The sequence below is a fragment of the Medicago truncatula genome, chromosome 1 (assembly GCF_003473485.1).
Source record: "Medicago truncatula cultivar Jemalong A17 chromosome 1, MtrunA17r5.0-ANR, whole genome shotgun sequence".
Classification (NCBI taxonomy): domain Eukaryota; kingdom Viridiplantae; phylum Streptophyta; class Magnoliopsida; order Fabales; family Fabaceae; genus Medicago; species Medicago truncatula.
Genome location: NC_053042.1, coordinates 36,762,057 through 36,784,460, shown reverse-complemented (window position 1 = coordinate 36,784,460; position 22,404 = coordinate 36,762,057). Strand labels below are relative to the sequence as shown.

Here is a 22,404-nt window from a genome sequence, read left to right as displayed (position 1 = left end):
CGTGCAACACAACACTGCGACTCTTCATATTTTCTTCTCTCTCTCTCTCTCTGACTCTCACACTCTCTCTCTCTCCAGCAACACAGTGACCGAGAGCTTGAGAGAGAAAACAAAAATGGGGTTCTTCTCCTTCATGGGTCGTGTTCTCTTTGCTTCCCTCTTCATCCTCTCCGCATGGCAGATGTCAGTTCTCTCTCTCTCTCTAGATCCAATCTTTTCAAAATTGCTCCTTTTATCTTTTTTCCGTTATATTTTAGTTTTTCTGCATCTGGGTTTTCACCAGATTTGGGTTTTGGATCCCACAAATCTTACTTGTTTATTAGTGATGATTTAGGAAAAGGAGAGTTCTTGTTTATGCTTTGTGGTTTTTATGTGAATTATTGATTCATTATGTTTTAAATTATGCTTTACTTGTTGGGATTGCAATGTTGTGTTATCATTAGCATAGATATTGGTATGCAATAGCAATTTAAAATTATTAACCAATGAAATCTTGAAATTTTAAGTTGCTTGTTAGTTCATAATGGGTTTCATTGTTGTTCCTTTTAAGTTGTTTTCTTCAATTCATTGAGGATTTTCAAGTTTGCATTTAATAGAAGTTTAGCTGTGTTTTGAAATCTGGCGGAATAGAAGACCGTCGAGTTTGTTTTCCAATGGTAGTTGTTACATAGATTTGTTAGGGTTAAAGTAATACCCTGGAGAGCTTATGGAAACAAGCTGAAAACAATTTATGAACATGTTATAAATTGTTTCCATGAACTCTCCCTAAAGTCTCACAAGTACTTATGCTAGTAGATAAGCTCAAGTAAGTCAATTCAAATAGATCCGTATGCATTTGTGCAGAGATTGTGTGTCTAGTACTAAATTTTATTGCTATGATATAATGTCTTGGAGACTTGTTACTTGGAATGTATTTTTGTTGTAAGCTGCAGCTTTTTCTGCAGTTAAGGTTATTACTTTACTTCATATCTTGCTTAGAAGTGAATTGCAGGGTTGATGTTTATGAATGTGCTTTGCCTGTATATCGTATACATTTTTTATTTTCTAATAATATTATTGAAGACACATTTGGTACTTTCTTATTTATATGTAATTTACGGTATTGCTAGGTTTAATGAATTTGATGCCACTGGTGGACCCTTTTCAAAGGAGTTGATTCCCAAGCTCACGGTTGTAAGGAAAAATTTATCCTCCAAATTGGGGGTAGCGATACCAGATTTTAACGCAACTTATGTAAGATTATTGTTTCTTCTCCTATATGTTATGGTTTTTTCAGAATGAACTCAATTTTTTCTTGATTGTCTTTCTGATTGAAATGTTTCATACAGGTTCGTCAATTCGTTGCCACTATCATATTTCTCAAGGGAGTTGGAGGAATTCTGTTTGTGTTTGGCAGCACATTTGGATCCTTTCTCTTGGTAAATGCTTCCTCTGTTAGCTTAAGAATGAATAGACATAGATATTGGCATTTTTCAAATACACTTTTCATATTTTGATATTCTTCTAGTCCTAAAATGTTGTATTATAAACTGAGTTTTTCCTCTTTATTTTTGTAGCTTTCACATTTGGCGCTTACTACCCCTATTCTGTATGATTTCTACAACTATAGACCTACTAAGCCCGAATACGGTTTGTTGCTAAATGAGTTCATTCAGGTATGCAAACTCTTGCTATTTCCTGTGTTTCTGGCTGATGGTTTATCTCTAATACAATTTAATAATGCGTTAACTTTTGGTTGCAGAACGCAGCACTTTTTGGTGCACTGCTATTTTTCATAGGGATGAAGAACTCAATTCCCAGAAAACAGTTGAGGAAGAAAACCCCAAAAGCAAAAGCAGTCTAGAAATTAGAAAGATGTGTCTGTTTACTAAGAACAGGTTGTCAAATTGTTGTGTTGCTATGTTTTGGAATAGTTGTTTTTGTTAATTGGCACAATTTGATTATGGATTGGTTGTGCTTGAGCTTTCGTTTACAATTCTGTTGTACTTGCGGCTAAGAATAGTTATCAACAAAAGATTTGATTAGATTTGTTTGCTAACCGTGCAATGTTAAATCCAGTTCGATTTGTTTTATATTAGCTATTCCAGTTAAATCAAATATTATATGATGTCCGGGGTATTATATAATAAATCGGTAGAAATATATGCTTCTGATGTCCTACCGAGATCAAAACTTTTGGCGAGTTTGGAGACCTTACTTTCTCAAATATCATCACGTCGTGCAGGCTTAAGTAAGGTCAACATATACATGAGCATTCGGTCATGAACCTGATGCTACTGCAGCTTCAATTATGGAAGGTTTAGTGTGTTTGGGAAAAATGGATATTCATGGTACATATTTGTATCTAGCTATTAGTACGATTTGTCTTTATTTTTCGAAAGAATTCAAGGATTTTGGTGTCTAAACGTCTATATTCTAGTAATGGTGAAGTATTGTGTATAATTAGACTTTTATACACTCAACATTAGTAATAGAGTTTTTATTTCTTTGAGAAATTGAGGTTCTCTATCTGTCAATTTCCTCTTCAACACATTACTTCAATTTATAACATCGCGAATTTAAAGCAGAATTTGCATTGTGGAGTGAGATTAGTAAAAGGCTGATGTGAAATGAGAGTCACTTTTTTATTTGAACGACAAATGTTAGTAATTAGTAGTTATATTAATTTTTTTCTCCTTCGTTCGAGTTTGAACTTAAGACCCTGACTCGTAGCTCAAATCAATTCCATCGGAGTTGGTTCAACCAATTTTTCTTATGTTTTCCAAGCTAAAATAAAAATAAAAAGTCATTTCTTCTCTATGAATGAAAGGGGGGACTTGGTAATGGAAATTGTTGATCTGGAATAATGTAAATGATTAATTGAAGACTCGAAGTCACATGTAACATCAATTTGCATCTTACTCTTCGACTTTATGGTTAATTTACATTTGATCATGAAATTAAACCCCTTTTTTAGAGGACTAATATAAACTATTTTGGTACACTCACTAGCCTCCTGTGGATTGCTTTTGAAACATTGTCATTGAGCCTCTTCAACTACTTAACACAAGCTTATGCATCAGTATGTAATCTCTACCAATTTTTATATTATATCTCAAAAAAGATTAGTTGAAGTTATCGACATTAGCTACTATTTGTAATTGCCTGTGGCCAATTAACAACTTAGAGACTCTGTCCAAAGCCATACTGATAACATAAATATTTTATAAATGGCTTCCATGTAGGTTAACCGGTAGAAGAATGAAAACAAATTTCACTAAAAACAATGATGGAAAACTATGGGGAGAAAATTACAAATGAAAAGAGACTGTCAATAAAAATATTTGTAGTTCAGGAAGAACAAATTGCTCAACTGAGTTACCATTATTGACCTGATCAACCACTTGAGCAGTAAATTATTCCAATATTGAAAACAAGAAGAAAAAAAATTGCTTCCTCTAAGTAGATTCTTCCTTCTTCCTATTTAAATTTCACACTTCAAATAACTTGTTCAAATAGCAACTAAACCGCCTTAATCGGTGCTTATGGACTCGGCACCAGAAAACATTTCATTGCCAATCCCATCTGTTTCCAATTCCTTATCTTCAGTTTCAGTGAGTCCCACATCATAGTTTGGTTTTTTGATGTCATCTACTTCAATATTAACTAGAGTACCTGATACCCTATTGCTACCACAGTCGTTGTCATCGGAGAGATCTTCATCTGACAGACATCTACAAGAGTCAAACTCATCTACCTCATTAACTTGGTTCATTAACCCTTCCCTCCAAGATATCCTCATTTGAGATTGTGATCCATCCTCTATTGTAGAACTAGATAACCAAGGAGGATCCCGAGCATCCAATTTTTTTGGAAGTTTGCTGAGATCAATTGATTCATAAGGCATAGTTAAACAATCAAATTGGAAACTTGAATTAACTGAATCCTCCAGTGGCAAAGAACTATTGAGAAGGATGTTTTCTGATTGAAGAACATCACTGAATGAATTAAAGTCAGGGTTAAAATTATCTTTCCTTTGATTATCTATGTGCGCCAGTGATAGTCCAACATGTAAATCTGAACTGCAATCTGACTGTGGAGTTTGAATCACATTTCCACTGCTAATTGAATTCAGCGAGAATGGAGAGTTCTCATCAATAAAATTTTCTGATCTGTCTGCCTTACAATTGGGTGAGGATTTCGGAGAAAACAATATGGAATCAAAAGGTACTTGAAATTCAGAAAGACTACCTGGAGAAATTGAAGAACTCATTTTTCTCCTCATACCATTAGCAGTACCAGACATATCACTGCTATCACTTGCATTCCAAACAGTTTTAGAACTATCACATAAATTCCAGAATTTTTTTGAACTGGATGATGGTGAAGTACTGGAACCAAGAGTTATGGACTCTACGAGTCCAATTTCAGACTTCCGATTCAGAATTTTCTCTCCCTTTCTAGTTGGAGAACTAAGCCAATGCACTAAAGCTTCAGTTGGCAAAGGCAACAATGAAGGGCTATCTTCCTTAATGACATCCATTGTTTTCTTCTCATCGTCATCATCGTCTTCTCCATCATCAATACTATCGGCAACCGATTTAGCAGAGCATGAATAGTTCTCTTCTACAGTGAGAATCCCTCTAGGCCTACATTTCCTTTTGTCAGTGACACCAGAAACAATATAACCTGCAGCATAACAACCAGGTGTTGTTGTTGAGTCCAAAGAAGAACCACCTTGTATCTCTGGGGAAAGAGAGCTATGAATTGGGGGTGTTTTACTAATACTTCTGTTAAGGTTGTCCTCCGCCTCCTCGTAATTCGACTCAGAAACTTTTTTACTTGAGGGAGTCGAATTTCCATCTCTGTTAGATGATTTGAGATGGGTAGACTCAACATCGTTATCACTTATCCCTCCAACGATATCCTCCTTTTGCTTTAACTCCTTGGATGTAGATGGAAATGCAGGTGAAATTTGTCCATGTTCATTCAAAGTAGAAGTAAGCTTCGACTTTTGGCCAGTCCTTGAACTAGATTTCTTACCGGACTGCCATTGGTAGAGGCATGGAGGGTTCTTCTTAGCTTTATTAGATACAAGAGTTTTAGTTTGCAGTCCAACATTATTACCCTTTGGAAGATTCTCCTTTGAGGAATTAGAATTGGACTTAGATTGTTTTAATGCAAGTCCACGGGGTGCTGAATTTGGTGTTTTGGAGATACTTTTGGGTCTATTGACAGGGGTTTTGAAATGAGAGGAGGCCAAGAACCTGAGGCAACCCTTTGGGACTTCCGTGGAGACAGATGAAGAAGCATCACTACCATTGCTACTACTGGAAATTCGGTTGAGATCCTGTAAAGGGCTTCGAGGACTTTGCTTCTTGTTTGAATTGGCCTTTACAATTGCGGTTGTTGGTGTTGGTGGCGGAGGCAAATATGAAGTTTTCTTTGATGAAAATGCTCTACTCATAGTGAGGCCCTACATATACCTATAATGCAGAATCTACATCGGTTAGAACAACACAGCATTGAGTAATCAAAAGAATCAAGATTAAAAAAAAAAAAAGACTAGAATTTTTTATTCAACAGCAAAATGGGAAGAAAAAGAAGTACAAAGGAGCACTCTCCTTTCACATTGGATTAATCGGTCGTAAAACTCAATTACTCAGATCTATCTCCCCTCTCCCCGTTGAGGGCTATTTAAAGACTTGCTAACAATAACCAAATTTCAAACAGAAATAGCACACAGCTATTAATAAGCTGAACATCCACTCTGCAGTAGCAATTCCACACAGTTTCCGGTAGTAAACGATCTTGACCGTTAATCTGAGATCTGACAGCTTATATTTCACAATATCAAAATTAGCTTCAAACGATCTCAGCTGTTAATTTGATATCGGATGGTTGAGATCGAATTAATACAGCATGACATAACTACTACACAAAATCCAAATCAGGTAAACAACCATTTTGGTACCGGAATGTGTAAGACACTGTCATTATAGTCCTTGAATGTATCAAAGTTGCAAATGTATCCTTAATTGGCTCTTTTGTTTGTAATTCTATGAACTAAATTGACTAGCAAAAAACACATTTGAGGACCAAAATGACTAACTCTCTTGAGATGTATCTGCAATTTCGTAACATTGAGGGGTCTCACATGACAACGTCTCACATGTTTAGAGACCAAAATGATTGTCTACCCAATCTAAATCACATGACAAACTAGCCAGTTAAGTAACTAACTAACTAATTAACTGTTCTAAGTTCTAACAGCTCATAACTACTCAAATTCTTCCTCTTTATTCTATATCCTAACAAAAAGCCATCACATTGAATTGATCTAAAAAAAACACATTGTGCATAATCAGCACACAACACAAGGTATGATAATAAAAACAAACACCCAGCATGCAACTTGTATGTTTCTGCTAAAAAAAGTAACCTTTGTAGTTCAATTGAAGAAAATATGTATCATAATGTGTGAAATTTCTAACAATAACTCATTAAAAACAAATTCCCAATTTCAGAAAACCGAATTAAAATAGAAACGAGCATAGAAGAATGTTACCAGTGAAATGAGATTGAGTAGGTGAGGTGGGTGTTATCTTTGATTCCAGCAATGTTTGAGCAAGAATGGATCTGAAAGCAGAGAAGAGAACAACGTTGTTGAACAGGAACATTTGAACCTTTGTGTGCGTTTTTCTTTTTGGTTACTTTCGTTACATTACATTTGAACTTTTTTTAATTAATTAAAGTCAGAATGTTACCGTATACTCCCCACTATTAATTATCTTACATGACCCGACCCGACCCGACTGCACCTATTTGAAATGAATTATCTTTGACAATGGTGAGAGATTATTGTCCACTAAAGATCATTGTCAAAGTACCGGATGGAAATAGGATCTATCGAGTTAAATTTTGTAAGATTTAACTTTGACATTTCATAAAATTTAGGTCAAATAGTTTTTATGGTCATTTAAGTTAGATGAATGTGAAAATATGATTGGTCCGACTTTAATACAACAAAATTGTTTGGAGTAATCATATAATATATTATTGGTGTAGTTACATTCAAAACTATACAAATTATGCAAGATTTATTTTTCATTTGGGGTAGTCATTGCTACCCCGTTTATGTGAAGGGATTCGCCCCTGATTGGAACATATGACTAAAGGAATGGATTATAATGCGAAAGAAAGTTCAATCTCCTCAATTTGGTTTAGAGAAAATGTGAGAAGGGAGAAAAAAATGTGGGGTCTATTGTTTTATCTCTCTTAATGAAAAGAAGAAAGAAGAAAAAAATAAGAGGGGAGAGATAAAGCTTCCTTAAAAAAAAAGAGTGGAGAGATAAAGATAAAAGAAAATGATATTATCCCTTATTTAGTGTAGAGAAAAAAATGAAAAGATAGAAAAAAAATTGCGGGCTCTATGATTTTTCTTTCTCTCTAATAAAAATAAATGATAGGATAAATTAGCGTTAAAATATATAATTAAAATTGTAGGTTTTGTTTAATTTTTGTGCCCTAATTTACACGAGGTTATTATCTTTCCTCCTCGTTCATCCTTTGTTGATTTTTTCTCCATCGATTATGTCCTAATCTCCTTTCTTCTTCTCTATCGAAAAATTTCTCCTCGAAAATCAATTTTCTCATGTCATGACTTCTTTTTTTTTTTTCGTCAAGTGTCATGACTTCTTTTAAGTGGGTAGTGAAAATCTAAACCACCAAAAGTCTCCCCCCTTTTATATTTTAAACTATGACCTCTCGTTTTTGATAATTAATGTTTGAACTTTCGATTTGAAGAATCTCGATTTAAGGGATAAATCTCCTTCCTCTTCGTATCTCTTTTGTCATATGTTTCTGGTAAGTACTTTTAATACGATCAATCAATGTACTATTTTTTATATGCACACAATCAATTTGCTAATCTAATTGTTATCCCCCATTTGTCTCTTATGCCAGCTGTTCACAGTAAGTTCTTTCACTATGATCAACTATTGCCCTATTTTTTTTTATTTTTTTTATGTATTTGTTCCATTTGCTAATGTAATGGTTATTCCTTGTGTTTTTTTAAACATGATAACTGCTTGTAATTAGTTGATAGAAATGATAGTAGATAAATGAAATGTGCAATCTCTCATCTCTTCAATCCTATAATGTTTGTTGTGAAAATAACCTTATGACTTATTCTTTACCGATTAAAATGAGGAAGAATTTTCATATATTACATTTATCATTGAATTAATGTTGTGTTTTGCTCGTTGATATTCATTATTAGTCATTGGTTGACACACACTTGTTGGTGTACACTAGAATGTATCATATATTGTTAATTGAATTAAAAATATGATGCTCCTTGGTGGTAATTTGATGAACGAAGGGATAATACTCTTCAACACACACGATTGTTGTATTTGTTGTATTAAGGTAAATACTCTTCAACACACATTTTGGACCATATCACTCTATCGGTTGGAATTTAATTAAGACAGACTAAATTTTGTCTGTTCCACATAAGTTTATGAAATATAAATGTTGTACGTGTTCCATATTTTTAATTTTTAATCTGATTGATATTTTATTTTTGGTTTTACAGGGAGAATGACTTCTGAAAATTCGAAATTCAGGGTAATTATTTGATGGTTAACTTTAAACTTTGGTGTTATTAGACCATCTCCAATAGAAGGGTCTTGAACATTTACGATCCTGTACCTATTAGATACTCCTATTGGGGAGAATCTTTTTCAGGGTCTTATAAGACCCGGGGTCTTATTTAATACCCCAAATAAGACCCCAACTTTAAACGAGAATCACACTCTTTTAATATTAAAAAATTGAAATGTAGTGATATAAAATTATTGATAGTTGATTAGTGTGTCCCATTTAAGAACTTCGTGGGAGATCTGGGATGGAGGAATTGATTGCTTATTAGATACTACTATTAAAAAATTGTAAATGAGTGATGTGTACGCGTGAGACTCGTAACCAAAAAATGGATGTCTCCATTGTGGATACTCTTGCATCCTAATTGATTTGCTTTTAATTGAAGTTCATTAATGACCGAATACACGGATGGAGTTGAAATCAGATGCTAAATTAACCTATAAAATACTAATAAATAAATTTTATATATCATTGCATAAAAAAACTTTAGAGTTAATCTTTGTAAAAAAAAACCATCAGTTAACTAACTATTTTGTCGAACTTTTCTATGGACAAAATTACCTTTTACAACCCAGTTTTATTTTCCCCTAAAAAACTTAGTTTTATTTTAAATTTAACTTTAAATCTACATCCATAGCAAAACTATAGAAAATTTGCAAACCAAATATTTAGTATTAAATTAGTTGAATGTTTTATTTTACAAATTTTCTCATAACAATTTTTTTAAATGTAAATTTAAAAACAAATAAAATATGAAGAGGAACGTTAACAACATTTATTTGTCAACACCCACCCACATTTATATTTTATGAAATTAATATATGTCTCATTATTTTGTGTGAGTATTAAAGATTAAGTTTAAAACTGAATGTTGTTAGCGTTACTCAAATATAAATACAACGAAACAGAACATAAAAATATGGAACAAGATTTTCTGCTGTTAGAGTAGAGTGCTGTAATGAATGATAGACATCCGATCATAACTGTATGATCGAGATTGTTTTAACAAAAATGACACAGTTTTCAATCTCAACCGTTTAATATTAAATAGACGATTAAGATCAAAAACTGTGTGAAACTGCATGCATTTGCTACAGCATCAAAACCTGGTCCTAAAAATATAGAGAAAGAGTAGAATGAGTAGAAGAAATTAGTGTATTTTGGAGTTCAAAAACGAACATGAGAAAGTGCTCTCTTTTCTCAGTTCAAAACTTCCACTAAGAACAAGAACAAGAGGAAAAATCATCAAATTCTGCAAACTCTAATTTCCAATGGTACTTTCTCTCTCATTCTGTTTAACTAACCCTTTGAATTTAACAATTCTGTTCTCATGTGTTCTATGTCACAGGATTACCTTAAATCCGCGCTTCCTTCACAGATTATGTCAGACCGTGGTTCCAATCTCGTTGTTATCAACCCAGGTATGCAAAAAAATCCAATTTTGCGCATTACCCATTTTTTATCTTATGCTCTTTTAATCATTTTAGCTCTAAGTTTAAATAAAATCAACATTATGTACTTAAAAATGGTGACTTTATGTTATTTTCTCAGGTTCTGCAAACATCAGAATTGGATTGGCTTCACAAGATACCCCTTATAATATCCCTCATTGCATTGCTCATTATACCAAACAAGTTCCTAAGAAGAACGTTCAAGATCAGGTTTTTGAATTATTTTATTTCGTTAGTTTATGGTTTTGATATGATTTTAGTTCCTGCAATTATAGCATTTTTGGTTTTAGTCCCTGAGATCAGGTTTTGAATTATTTTATTTCGTTAATTTATGGTTTTGATATGATTTTAGTTCCTGCAATTATAGTGTTTTTGGTTTTAGTCCCTGAGATCAGGTTTTTGAATTATTTGATTTCGTTAATTTATGGTTTTGATATGATTTTAGTTCCTGCAATTATAGTGTTTTTGGTTTTAGTCCCTGAGATCAGGTTTTTGAATTATTTTATTTCGTTAATTTATGGTTTTAATATGATTTTAGTTCCTGCAATTACAGTGTTTTTGGTTTTAGTCCCTGAGAGCAGGTTTTTGAATTATTTTATTTCGGCTTAAATAAGTAAAAGGTCCCTGTAAATTGGCGCGTTTTTTGTTTTAGTCCCTGCAATTTTTTTTCTTGCGAAACAACCCTTGTAATTACCACACGTTTTGGAACTCATCCCTGCCGTCAGGTTCCGTGAAAAAAATGGTTTGCTAGCTAACAGACGCCTACGTGGCACATGCTGATATGACAACTGATGCCAACTGGGTTAAGTAGAGGGACTAAAACCAAAAACGTATTTTTACACAGGGATGTAATTAAAAAAACGTAAACATCAATTTTTGAATTTTAAAAACCACTTTTTCCTTCTTCTTCCTCTCTCTGATCTTTCATTCTTCTTTTTCTTCAATCCATCCATGTCCAAATTTCAATTGCATGCGCCCTAAAACCCATTTTCTTCAACAATGTGTTCTCATTCCATAGGCAACTCATTTGATAACTATTCTACACCTTCTCCACCACCTTCACCTTATAATTACTACACAAATTACTCTGATAACTATTCTAGTGGCAGTTACTTTCCCGGTTATTATCCCAGTGGTGCTTACCCACCACCACCGTCGCCACACCATTTCTTTGAATGTATTGAAAGTTATGCTGCTGTTGGGCCTAGTGGACCGTCTGCGCCACTTGAATATTCATCCTCGTTTGATCCGGGGCCAAAAGGCAGTAAAATGGGCTTAGGAGCTGGACTAGCTGTTGGTGTTGCTGTTGGGGCACTGGGTCGACTTGCTCTGGAAGAAGGGGTGAGGTATGAAGAGCGTGGTCTTGCGGATATGGTTGAGAGTGATCTTACTTCTGCCAGAGATGATTATGGAGATATGCATTACCAAGATTATTGAGTTCTTTGTAGTTGGTGTTTGATAAGGTTTTGAGTTTCAAGGAGTGTTGTTTTGGCACATACAAAAAGATGTGTGTGTGTGTGTGTGTGTGATTGAATGCATATGTGTTGCTTTATTTGATGCTAGATGATAAAGAATGAAGTAAGAAAGCAAATGATTATCATGTGATGTGATGATTTGGAATTGTTCAACCGGTTATATTATGAAAATTAAATAACGTTGGTTTTCTATTTTAGTGTGGTTAGTGTATTATGTGTTTTGTTCATGATTTCTCATAGATCTTTGTATAATGGCAAATTAGTTTGCAGCATAAGTCTGTTCATGATCTTCCTCATTGTTGTGTGATGTTTCCCTTTTAGTGTTATATTTATGCCTAATGTATCTGATGAGGAATGCTAACAACACTCTCTTTTGAACACTCTCTCTAGCACTCACTCTTTTATTGGGTGAAATCATTGTATGTCCCACCACTTTATGTGGATTCCATTTTCAAAGTGTAGGTCCTACATTGAATTCAACCAATAAAAGAGTAAGTGCTAGAGAAAGTGCTCAAAAGAGAGTGTTGCTAGCAGTCCTCTTTATCTGATATAAGTACAAGGCTATGTTACCTTTTCATAAATTAACCTAGTGAAAGTGAACCCATATGGCATTGTTTTCCTTTCAAAGGTGTGGCATGTTGAAGAATTTAAGGTTCTTCCGATGATTGTTTGTTAATCATTTCAGCTGTCCACAAGTTTATTGAGAACTTAGTTGTGGTGCTTATACCGTTGCTTTATTTATCAAATATTTGATCAACTGGGGTGTGTAGTGACTTTTCAACATTGATAATTTGAATTTGGCTTAAATAAGGAAAAGGGCCCTGTAAGTTGGTGCATTTTAGGGTTTTAGGGAATTGATGAGTTGCCTAATATGATGATTGAGAAATGGAATGAGAAGACATGGTTGAAGGAAAAAGGGTTTTAGGGCGCATGCAATTGAAAGTTGGATATGGAAGGATTGAAGAAGAAGAAGAAGAATGAAAGATCAAAGAGATGAAGAAGAAGGAAAGAGTTTTTTAAAATTCAAAAATTGATGTTTACGGTTTTTTTAATTACATCCCTGTGTAAAAATTCTTTTTTGGTTTTAGTCCTTCTACTTAACCCAGTTGGCACCAGTTGCCATACCATCATGTGCCACGTAGGCGTCCGTTAGCCAGCAAACCATTTTTTTCACGGAACTTGACGGCAGGGACGAGTTCCAAAACGTTTGGTAATTACAAGGGCTGTTTCGCAAGAAAAAAACTTACAGGGACTAAAACCAAAAACGCGCCAACTTACAGGGACCTTTTACTTATTTAAGCCTTTTATTTCGTTAATTTATGGTTTTAATATGATTTTAGTTCCTGCAATTACAGTGTTTTTGGTTTTAGTCCCTGAGATCAGGTTTTTGAATTAGTTTATTTCGTTAATTTATGGTTTTAATATGATTTTAGTTCCTGCAATTACAGTGTTTTTGGTTTTAGTCCCTGAGATCAGGTTTTTGAATTATTTTATTTCGTGAATTTATGGTTTTAATATGATTTTAGTTACTGCAATTATAGTGTGTTTGGTTTTAGTCCCTGCAAGTTTTTTTGTTCGGGTTCAGTCCCTGCAAATTCAAAAACTATTGATTTTAGTCTCGGACGTCAGCTTATTGGGCCATGTGGCAGTGATTTTATTGGACCATGTATGGCATGAGGGACTAAAAGAACAATTTTTTGAATTTGCTGAGACTAAAATCATATTTAAATCTTCATTATTTTATCGTACTATATTTTTATTCAGTTGTTTTCAGTTCCTTTAGAGGTATATATGTTTTACTTCAATTGTTGTTTGTTTGTGTTTAGATGCTCAATAGTCAAGTTACAACTGCACAGCATATGGAAAGGGAAAAGGCTTATGATGTTGTAAGTTATGATACATTGCAGAACTGTTACTTCTATGCTACATTTTGCTGATATTGGCTTTTTCCCTTTTTTCTTGTGTAAAAAAGATTGCATCGCTGTTGAAGATACCATTTCTGGATGAAGAACCTTCCAGTAACTCTTTCCCTCGTAAGGTATATGATTTCTTTTCTGTTACACTTTAAGTGAACTCCTCAGTTTTGGTTGATTTCATGTTTGTTATGATACTTTATAATGTTTGGACCTTCTGGGGTTTTCTTTGGAACTGTTTAAGCTTGGGACTGCATTTCAAATAATGTGACATTTGTTGTACTTGCCATGTTGAAGATTTTGATCTTAACGAAATTAATTAACTACATAACACAAACGTGCTGACAGACATATCATTCGTGGAGGATATGCCGTCGTAATTTGATTGACCCTTTTTTGGAATTCTAAGCTATGTTGTTTATCTCGGATAGTAAGATAGAGTGCCCAAACCTGAAACCGCTAAAGTGGTATAGCAGATAGCAGGATGACCAGTAAACATTAATCCCAACAGTATATAAAAATACATAAGCTGATCATTCAATGGTAGTAAATCTAATAGCAGTTTAACAAGTATGAATACTAAGATTTCTGAAAAATCACTTTTACTCTCAAGAGCAACGCCCTTCAATGAATACTACGAGTTTTGTATATTTGGAGAATTCTGTCAAATACTTAGGTTGTGTTTTTGGTACGATTAGTATAATATCATAAAACTGATCATTAGTCAATTCCATTGTACTAAATGCACAGATGGGGCGCGTTGATGGACACATGCCACATAGGAAAGATTCGCCCTTCACTTGGACTAATGTTTACGAGGAGGTCACTAGTTCATCTTCAGTTTCAGCATTAGGTAAGAGTAAATGGTATTTTTTTTTGCATATTACCTAGTACTTTTCTGTGTTCTTCAGTTCCATCTGTGGCTTTGGGTATGTTTGTGTCAACTAGCTTAGCATTTGGTATATCTCAAGTCTGTTTTACCAAGTACCTAATATTAGACGGTAATTAAGAATTAAAAAAAAAAAAAGTTCTCACATGGAAGTTTGCATGTAGGTATCTCAGATTTTAACATTCTATGATGATTTTATTTTTAGTATACCTGTCTTGAAGTTAGAACATGGTCTGACAAGTTGCTGAAGGCTTGCATGAGCTCAGTAGTCATTACACTTTAAGTTGTTAGTCGGATTAATTTTTTTAAAATTTGATGTTAACTGTCTCGAATATTTGAAATTACTTCGTGTTTCGATTTGAAATGCCGTTACTTTTATATGAATTAGGACATCTTACATATATAAATTGACATTTGTAGATACTGCGAGTAAAGCTGAGACTAGTGAGTCTTTGAACCCAAAAGAAGAAGGTACAGATTTGAAGGAAATTGGTGCGAGCAATCAAAAGTTCAGAAAGTTCATTTGTGGCGAGGAAGCATTAAGAATATCCCCCACTGAACCGTATTGTTTATGTCGTCCAATCCGCAGAGGACATTTGAATATTTCACAACACTATCCCATGCAGCAGGTACATGTCACTTCCTAACCCAAATGTAATCAATTCAAGTTAGTTGATGAGCAGAAAATATAGATAAGTGTATCTTGAGAATTCTGTATTGTGCCTTATAAGTTAGCTGTTGCATTGCATCATAATTTAATGTCAATTGTCAAAGCATAGTCATCCTATAACTAATTATTATTACTACTTATGTATGCTGCATAACAATAATTCATTTTAAATATAAAAGATATGCTAGGGTTGAAGTCGAGAATAGGGAAAGTTTGAGAGAAAAGGGAAATTCTGATTTCACCAAAAACTAATAATCTGTACTATTGAATTACTGACTTAATGAGACTCATCCTCATATAGTACACAAAGTCATGTACTGCTGTAGCTGATTTTAACTATCTAACTGTTAACTAACTAAAGCATGTGTATGCAGATGCTACATACCGAGTAGTATGCATGGATATAGAGATGTACATATAGGAATACAACATAGCAACTAACATAGATACTCAACTCACATGATATGTAAGCTTCATATAGAGATGTACATATGTAAGTTATTTGTATTGTATTATGTAAAGACTTATTGTGTCTTAATATACTAATGAGACTCTAATTTTAGAAGCTTAATTCTCAATTTAGTGTCTGTGTATGTGTGTGAGGTGTCCCAGTGTCCTATATTTTTGACATTAGTTGTCAAATGCCGTGCTTCATTTATTCATCATTTCATCTATTATTTCACTATTTCAAAAGTTGACAATAAGTTTCCTCCGTTATGGAGAACAACTATGAGTTAGGGTTTGCTTTGGTGCAGCAATGGATGAGGGTATTTATAAACTAGACCAATTTATGATGTAATTGTGAATTAGGAGTTAGGGTTTGTTTTGGTGATTTAGGGATTTGTTGTCATTAATTTGGGAGTTTATGGTTTAGTTGCTCGAGTCAATGGATATTGGTTCCCAAATTGAATTGTAACTTTAGTTTTATTATCTAGAATTGGGCTTTCTCTAGTGAAAAGTTTGCGTCACATTTCCCAGAAATCTAGAGTCTGTTGTGTTGTTTAATAAGCTACGTCTCAGACATGAAAATTGAGTGCCTCTGATTATTTCTTGCTTTCATTCTACATCACTATTGCTTGGCTATTTTGCAGGTGTTTGAGGATCTACGTGCTATTTGGGACTGGATTTTAATAGAGAAACTGCATATTCCTCGCAATGAAAGAAACATGTACTCAGCTATTCTTGTGTTGCCAGAAACATTTGATAATCGTGGTATTTTGAACATTATTCCTTCAAAGCCAATGTTACACATTTAGTTTTTCCTGTTGGAGTTCCCTTTGAATTTGTATTTCACACTTCTGGTATAGTTAATTTATGTCCATGCCACAAACAGAAATAAAGGAAATTCTATCTTTAGTACTGGAAGAACTATGCTTTGGCTCAGCGGTGGTGCACCAGGTATGGCCTTCTATTTGCTGCTAAATGTTTATATAATGAATGTAGGATTTCTTTTTTGGTAGGCATGAACACCACTGTATGCTTGACAGTCCAAATTGAATTGTTTGATCAGGAAGGACTTGCTGCGGTTTTTGGAAATGGATTATCAACAGCATGTGTAGTGAATATTGGTGCTCAGGTGACATCAATTATATGCATAGAGGTAAATGAAACTTCTGTGTCTTTGATTATCATCATCATCATCTTTTGTGAAACATCTTGTATTGTTCATTTCTGTTAGAGATGCAAAGCCATGCATGTGCTTTCACCTAATGGCTCAAACCTTTGAAATCGTTGCTACTGACATGGTAGGTAGGAGAGACTTTAGCCAAGTTGTTATGAGTCTCGATTCTTGATAGTGATTGGGTTTACTTCGTCACTTCAGGGAAAACAACTTTTATGGTGAAACAGTTTCTATTTACTATGGCTTTGACACTAGTGTTATTATTCTGAATATAGTTTTTCCATCTTAGTTTCTATGGAAATTTACATTTACTGGCTACATACATTCACCATCTTCGAGTATATTAGGCTGTGCCTCGAATTATCTATCAATTTGATTCTCTCAATGCTTGATGATAGTTCAGATAGATTGAAAAATAAAAGCTGGCTAAGTATTTGGTAGTTAACTGCTTCTTTTGCTGTTTAGGAGGGAGCTACTATGCCTTCAACTGCAAAAACTCTAACTTTTGGTGGTGAGGTACTCTAAATATTGGACAAGTTACTGGTGTTTTGAGATAGTCATGAATTTTTAAGATGTATATGATCGATTGCTAACATGTTTGATACATTATTTGTTATTTTATTTGACCAATCTTTTCTTTATATTATTTAGAAACTTCATTATTTTGCTTTCACATATGCGACGTATGTAAACCAATGAAATTGTCTCTTCTCTTCATAAACCAAGTTTATTGAGATGAAGTGAAAAAAAATTCAATCAAACAATCAAATTTCACTTAAAAAAATCCAAAATTTCTCCTCTTAAAACTCGTATCTCCCATCCTACATAATCTTTTAAAGTTTATCAAACTTCAAGTAATTTTCTGACATCCAAACCTCTAAAATTATTGCATATCTCAAATCAATTATAAATCCCAAATATTTGGATTGAAAATGAAAATTTAAGCATTCTAGGTAAAAAGTAATTGGCCGCAGGTTCCCTCAAAAAAAAAAAAAAAATTGACAGCAGGACTAACTTTACTTAACTATTATAAAAAAGAGAGGGATTTGATTGGCCCAAAAACGAAAAAACATGACTGACAAAGATCACACTTAATTAAAACTATAGGGATTAAAAGTGTTATTAAGTTGAAAAATCATTTCATTATGGCAAAGAGAAGAAAACCTAACTGAATTCGGAGGATGAGGAGTTCTCCTTGACAAAGGAAAACACAAACATCAAAAGAAAAAGGAAAACAAATATGAAATAAAGCTTACCAAGACCCCGGGATATCTGTTAGGTATTAGGAATATCCTCTGTATTCATTTGTCTTTACTGTGTGTTTGGGCCCTGAGCCATCTATTCAGCCCTTCTAAGGGGCGCAGACTAGCCGCCTCTCTAATAATAGAATTCTGTTACTGATAACTGTAATTTCTCAGTTAACATTTTCACACTTCGGATTCTTTCAATTTCTCTTGGTTTCTCTCTATTATGAGTTATAAACCTGAAGAATCTGAACTTAGGGAGATCCCCTTATTGAGATTTTGTGTTTTACAACAAAGAGAACCAAATGCCTAATTTTATACTGTATCAGCTGCTGAGCTAAAGAAATCTCCTTAAATGACCTTTATGTTCTAACTAAATGCATCAAATCAAATAATAACCTAGATTGCACTTTGTCATAAAAGTTTAGCCTCTTTACTTTTACTAAATCCATCATGGGTAGTCAGCAAAAGTTGATCCAAGGACCAATCTTACACCCAACATTCACCAAAAAGGATGAACACTGTATTTCATAAGGAAATAACATTATAAGTTTAAAAAACAAACTATTCTGACCAACCACCACACGTAGCACACATAAAGCTTTTTGATGTCTATGAGTCTATAACAAATCATTTGTATTAATTTTATGAATGAAAACAAATTGAACACAAAACCCTTGTAGCCCTAGCGTTCCAAGAAAACCTAAATACTGAAAACAAATTGAACAATTGGATTAAGAGTGAAAAATTGGATGTATGGAGACATATTTGTTGACACCAAACCTTGATACTTTGTCGATGAGCCACTTACAACTTACAAAACTCCATCAGTTAAAAATATTTAGAACACTCCTTCTCAATCCCGTGCTTATTTAATTAAAAAGTGTGTTTATCAAGTATGAAATATGTTGCCATTTTGTATCTAATGTGCTGATTTTTTAAGTGTTGCACGTGTGGTCTTATATTTTGTATTCCAAATTTTGTGTTTGTGGTAATATTTTATGTAATTTCCAAATAATAACTTCATATTTTCAGGATATATCAAGGAGCCTTCTCTATACACAAAGACATCACCAGACCTGGCCACAAATTCGAACAGATATGCTGACAAAGCCAATCGATCTGTTAATGTTAAATCAACTCAAAGAGTCATATTGTGAAATCAGAGTGAGTTCTACAACTTTATCTCATTTCCCAAATTACCACTTTATTAACTCGCAAGAGAAGCCATTTTAATAATTCTTAGTTGAGAGAAAACAGAGAGTTGGGAGAAATGAGAGAATACTGCTAATATCGAATCAGAGTTGAAAAAACACCAGAGAAGCTATTTATAGCATGAGTTTACATCACAAGGGTTGTTTGACTGCCTAAAGCTATTATCTCTTTTTTTTTCGCACTCATTTCTCTCTCGGCTTCGTTATCTATTAGTTGGAGTCGTGCATGGCTGCATGCATTTGCAGTAATGTCAATGGCGGAAGGCCGAAAATTCTCTATATAAAGTATAAACATGCTATAGTGGCCAATGGATCTTCACAAATTGGCCATAGCAGTTGTCGAAAAATCTGTCACGCCACTTTGCCATTGTGTATTTGCCACATTGTAGTCTTTAGAAAATAAATTATATTTTGATTAAAAATAACCCATAACATTGAAATTGAACATGTGTCTGATGAATTTTTACAAAAAAAAAAAGGCATCAAATCATGTACGACTAGTGATACTCTAAATTTAACTTGATTCCAAACTTGAGTTCAATTTAAATTATCTAGTATCTTATCTATAGGAGGGGCAACTTGATGCTGTTGCAGTAGTTCATTCCTATGAGGACAAAGTGCTGCCAGGATCTCACAAGACAAGACTTACTGCTCTTAATGTATGTGCTCTCTGTAGTATTCTTTCTTCATTTGCCCTCACATTTTGCCAGTAGATAATGCTGTTTAAATAATGACAAATACTATTGCATAGGTTCCTCCTATGGGATTGTTCTATCCAATGTTTTTTGTTCCTGATGTGTATCCTCCTCCACCACGGACTTGGTTAGTGCATTCATAAATTTTTCTCTCTGTGCTATCAGCCTGTGACCATGTTTGTGAACAATTTTGCGTTTACACAACCCTGGTCGTTTCCCTTGCTAGGTTTAATGACCATGAGGATATGCTAGAAGATACATGGCAAATTGATTTTTCCCGAAGGTCTGACATGTCCGACACTTTCTATCCCAACGTTAATGGAGGAATGCCCATGTGGGAAAGTTATCCACCTTTTTCAACTAAGCCGAAAAAAGAAGAAAATCTTGGCCTTGCAGAGGCTATTACCAACTGCATTCTCTCAACTGGTAACTTATTTTATATTATATTCCTCCATTTTATACAGAGTTCAAGCCTTGTTTAGCTCTTTGGTGCTTATTTTCACAGGTCGCATAGACATGCAAAGAAAATTATTTTGTAGCATACAATTGGTGAGTTTTACACTTTGAGCTCAGCATTTTGAAGTTCATTATATTGCATGTTGATCGAAAGAAAGTGACACATTTTATCTGGAATAGACTGGCGGCGTGGCTTTGACAAATGGTTTAGTTCCTGCAGTTGAAGAAAGGTTTGTTTCAATTTCCTTCGACTTTGGTAGATTTACCTAGCATTATCAATGATTTCGTTGATTACTTTTTCAAGTTTAACTGGTGGATGAATCTTTTTTATCTTTTTACAACAGAGTTTTACATGCTATTCCTTCAAATGAAGCAATTGATACAGTGGAGGTTAGTCCAAATGAAGCAACTGCTCTAGTATTTTAATTTTTTACTGTTCTTATTTTTTGTACTGTGCTTTGTTTATTATGTCTTGTCTCTTATTTTGATGTAATATGTTCTTTTCTTTGCTCTTAGGTGATACAATCAAGGGCAAATCCGACATTTGTGTCATGGAAAGGCGGGGCGGTATGTTGAGTACATATGATCATCATGCTTCACTTCTTCATTAACTTCTTCTTCTCCTTGGTTATTAAATAGTTTTATGAATAACTTTTAAATTCTCAACATCTTAAAGTACCTGTAATGTGTTTGCAGATTCTTGGAGTAATTGATGTAGGCAGGGATGCATGGATAAATCGGGAAGACTGGATTCAAAGTGGGATTCACGTTGGAAGTAACAGAAAATACAAGGATTCTTATTATCTTCAAGCTCAAGCTATGTGTTACATGAATTCTTGAAGGTTTGTCATACATCTTAAAGTTTCAAATTTATTACTACTACTACTAATTTCATGGATTGAAGTTTTGGTGTGTCTCATGATAAAGTAAATTCAAACGAGTTTACAGTTTTTTTTTTATGTAGTTGATTATATTTTATGTACATCAAAATCACCTGGGAACCGGAAAGATTGATTGTGGAAATATTTGAAAATTCACATGTTGGCTCATGTATTTTAAAATATAAATTAATACCCCCACTCCGGTCCTTATTATAAGAAATTTTAGACTTTTTAGGCTCATCTGGTCTATACTATTTTCTTATAATTGGAATCAGAGTAACTTTCTCAAGTTACATTAATTCATTTGTGTTCCATAAACTTTATTACTATTCTACTAAAAATATTTGATATTTAGGGAGTTGTTGGAACTTGGATCGTTTCTGTGTAGGTAGATGATTCATACGCCTATCTAGATGCTCTAAACACTAGCTCTATGTGTTTTTTGCAATTCGGTTTCGCATCCACGCGTGGGTGCGCCGAACTGTCCGTGGTAGTTGGTATTTGGAGTTTTGCTTTATACCCTTTAGGGTTGTTTCTGTGATTTACGGTCAGGTCCATGCCCCACCAATCCTGTACTTCCTCTCTATTTTAATCTTATTTTTATTTTTCCTTATTTTTTTTTATTTTTATATTTTAACTTTTGTGAGAATAATCAGCCATATGTCTAGATAGCCATATAGCACTCACCAACGAGGATGAGCGTGGCATAATTAGCCAACTCACCCTATCTAATTATTCAAAATTCTTACCTATTATATTTATAAGAAATACTTGGCGTTCTTTTTACTTTACCTATTCGATGTGGGACTTTCTTAATTCATAACCTCTTTTTTTTTTTACGGATAATTCATAACCTCTTGAAGACATTGTGTTTGCAGATTCTTGGAGTACTTGATTTAGGTAGGGATGCATTAATAAATCGGTAGGACTCAATTCAAACTGGGGTTCACATTGGAAATAAATTAAAATACAAGGATTTTTATCATCTTCAAGCTCAAGCTATGTATTACATGAATTCTGGAAGGTCTGTGATACATTATCAAGTTTGAAACACCTATAAATTAATGGATTAAAGTTACATAATCCTTTGTTACTTGTCTTTGTTTGGTGTGTCACATGATAAAGTCAATTCAAATGAGTTTAGACAGTTTTTTTTTTTTTTTAAAGTTATAGTTATAGTTTCTGTACTCTAAAAGCACCTTGAAACTAGAAAGATTAATTGTGGAAATATTCAATTTGTGAAAATTCA

The 22,404-nt window shown here is 33.8% G+C and overlaps 3 protein-coding genes across 3 annotated transcripts; 2 read left to right on the top strand and 1 right to left on the bottom strand.

The window, feature by feature from the left end:
* Window positions 1-2,072, top strand: LOC25484406 (uncharacterized). Its single transcript, XM_013613213.3, has 5 exons — window positions 1-183; window positions 1,110-1,233; window positions 1,329-1,418; window positions 1,557-1,655; window positions 1,742-2,072. Exons 1-5 carry the CDS (start codon window positions 116-118, stop codon window positions 1,841-1,843), a joined length of 483 nt encoding a protein of 160 aa, XP_013468667.1. The 5' UTR covers window positions 1-115; the 3' UTR covers window positions 1,844-2,072.
* A 1,164-nt stretch (window positions 2,073-3,236) lies between these two features.
* On the bottom strand, window positions 3,237-6,726 carry LOC25484405 (probable serine/threonine-protein kinase nek3). Its single transcript, XM_013613211.3, has 2 exons — window positions 6,548-6,726; window positions 3,237-5,465 (listed from the first exon to the last, which is right to left on the bottom strand). The coding sequence occupies exon 2, from the start codon at window positions 5,444-5,446 to the stop codon at window positions 3,512-3,514; it is 1,935 nt and encodes a 644-aa protein (XP_013468665.1). The 5' UTR covers window positions 5,447-5,465; window positions 6,548-6,726; the 3' UTR covers window positions 3,237-3,511.
* A 3,016-nt stretch (window positions 6,727-9,742) lies between these two features.
* Window positions 9,743-22,248, top strand: LOC25484404 (actin-related protein 9). Its single transcript, XM_013613210.3, has 21 exons — window positions 9,743-9,920; window positions 9,995-10,067; window positions 10,198-10,307; window positions 13,399-13,458; window positions 13,545-13,610; window positions 14,236-14,338; window positions 14,795-15,003; window positions 16,136-16,256; window positions 16,378-16,442; window positions 16,555-16,644; window positions 17,131-17,181; window positions 18,945-19,076; window positions 19,693-19,782; window positions 19,875-19,945; window positions 20,045-20,244; window positions 20,324-20,367; window positions 20,455-20,504; window positions 20,619-20,664; window positions 20,791-20,841; window positions 20,971-21,116; window positions 22,034-22,248. Exons 1-20 carry the CDS (start codon window positions 9,918-9,920, stop codon window positions 21,112-21,114), a joined length of 1,779 nt encoding a protein of 592 aa, XP_013468664.1. The 5' UTR covers window positions 9,743-9,917; the 3' UTR covers window positions 21,115-21,116; window positions 22,034-22,248.
* Window positions 22,249-22,404: the final 156 nt, after the last annotated feature.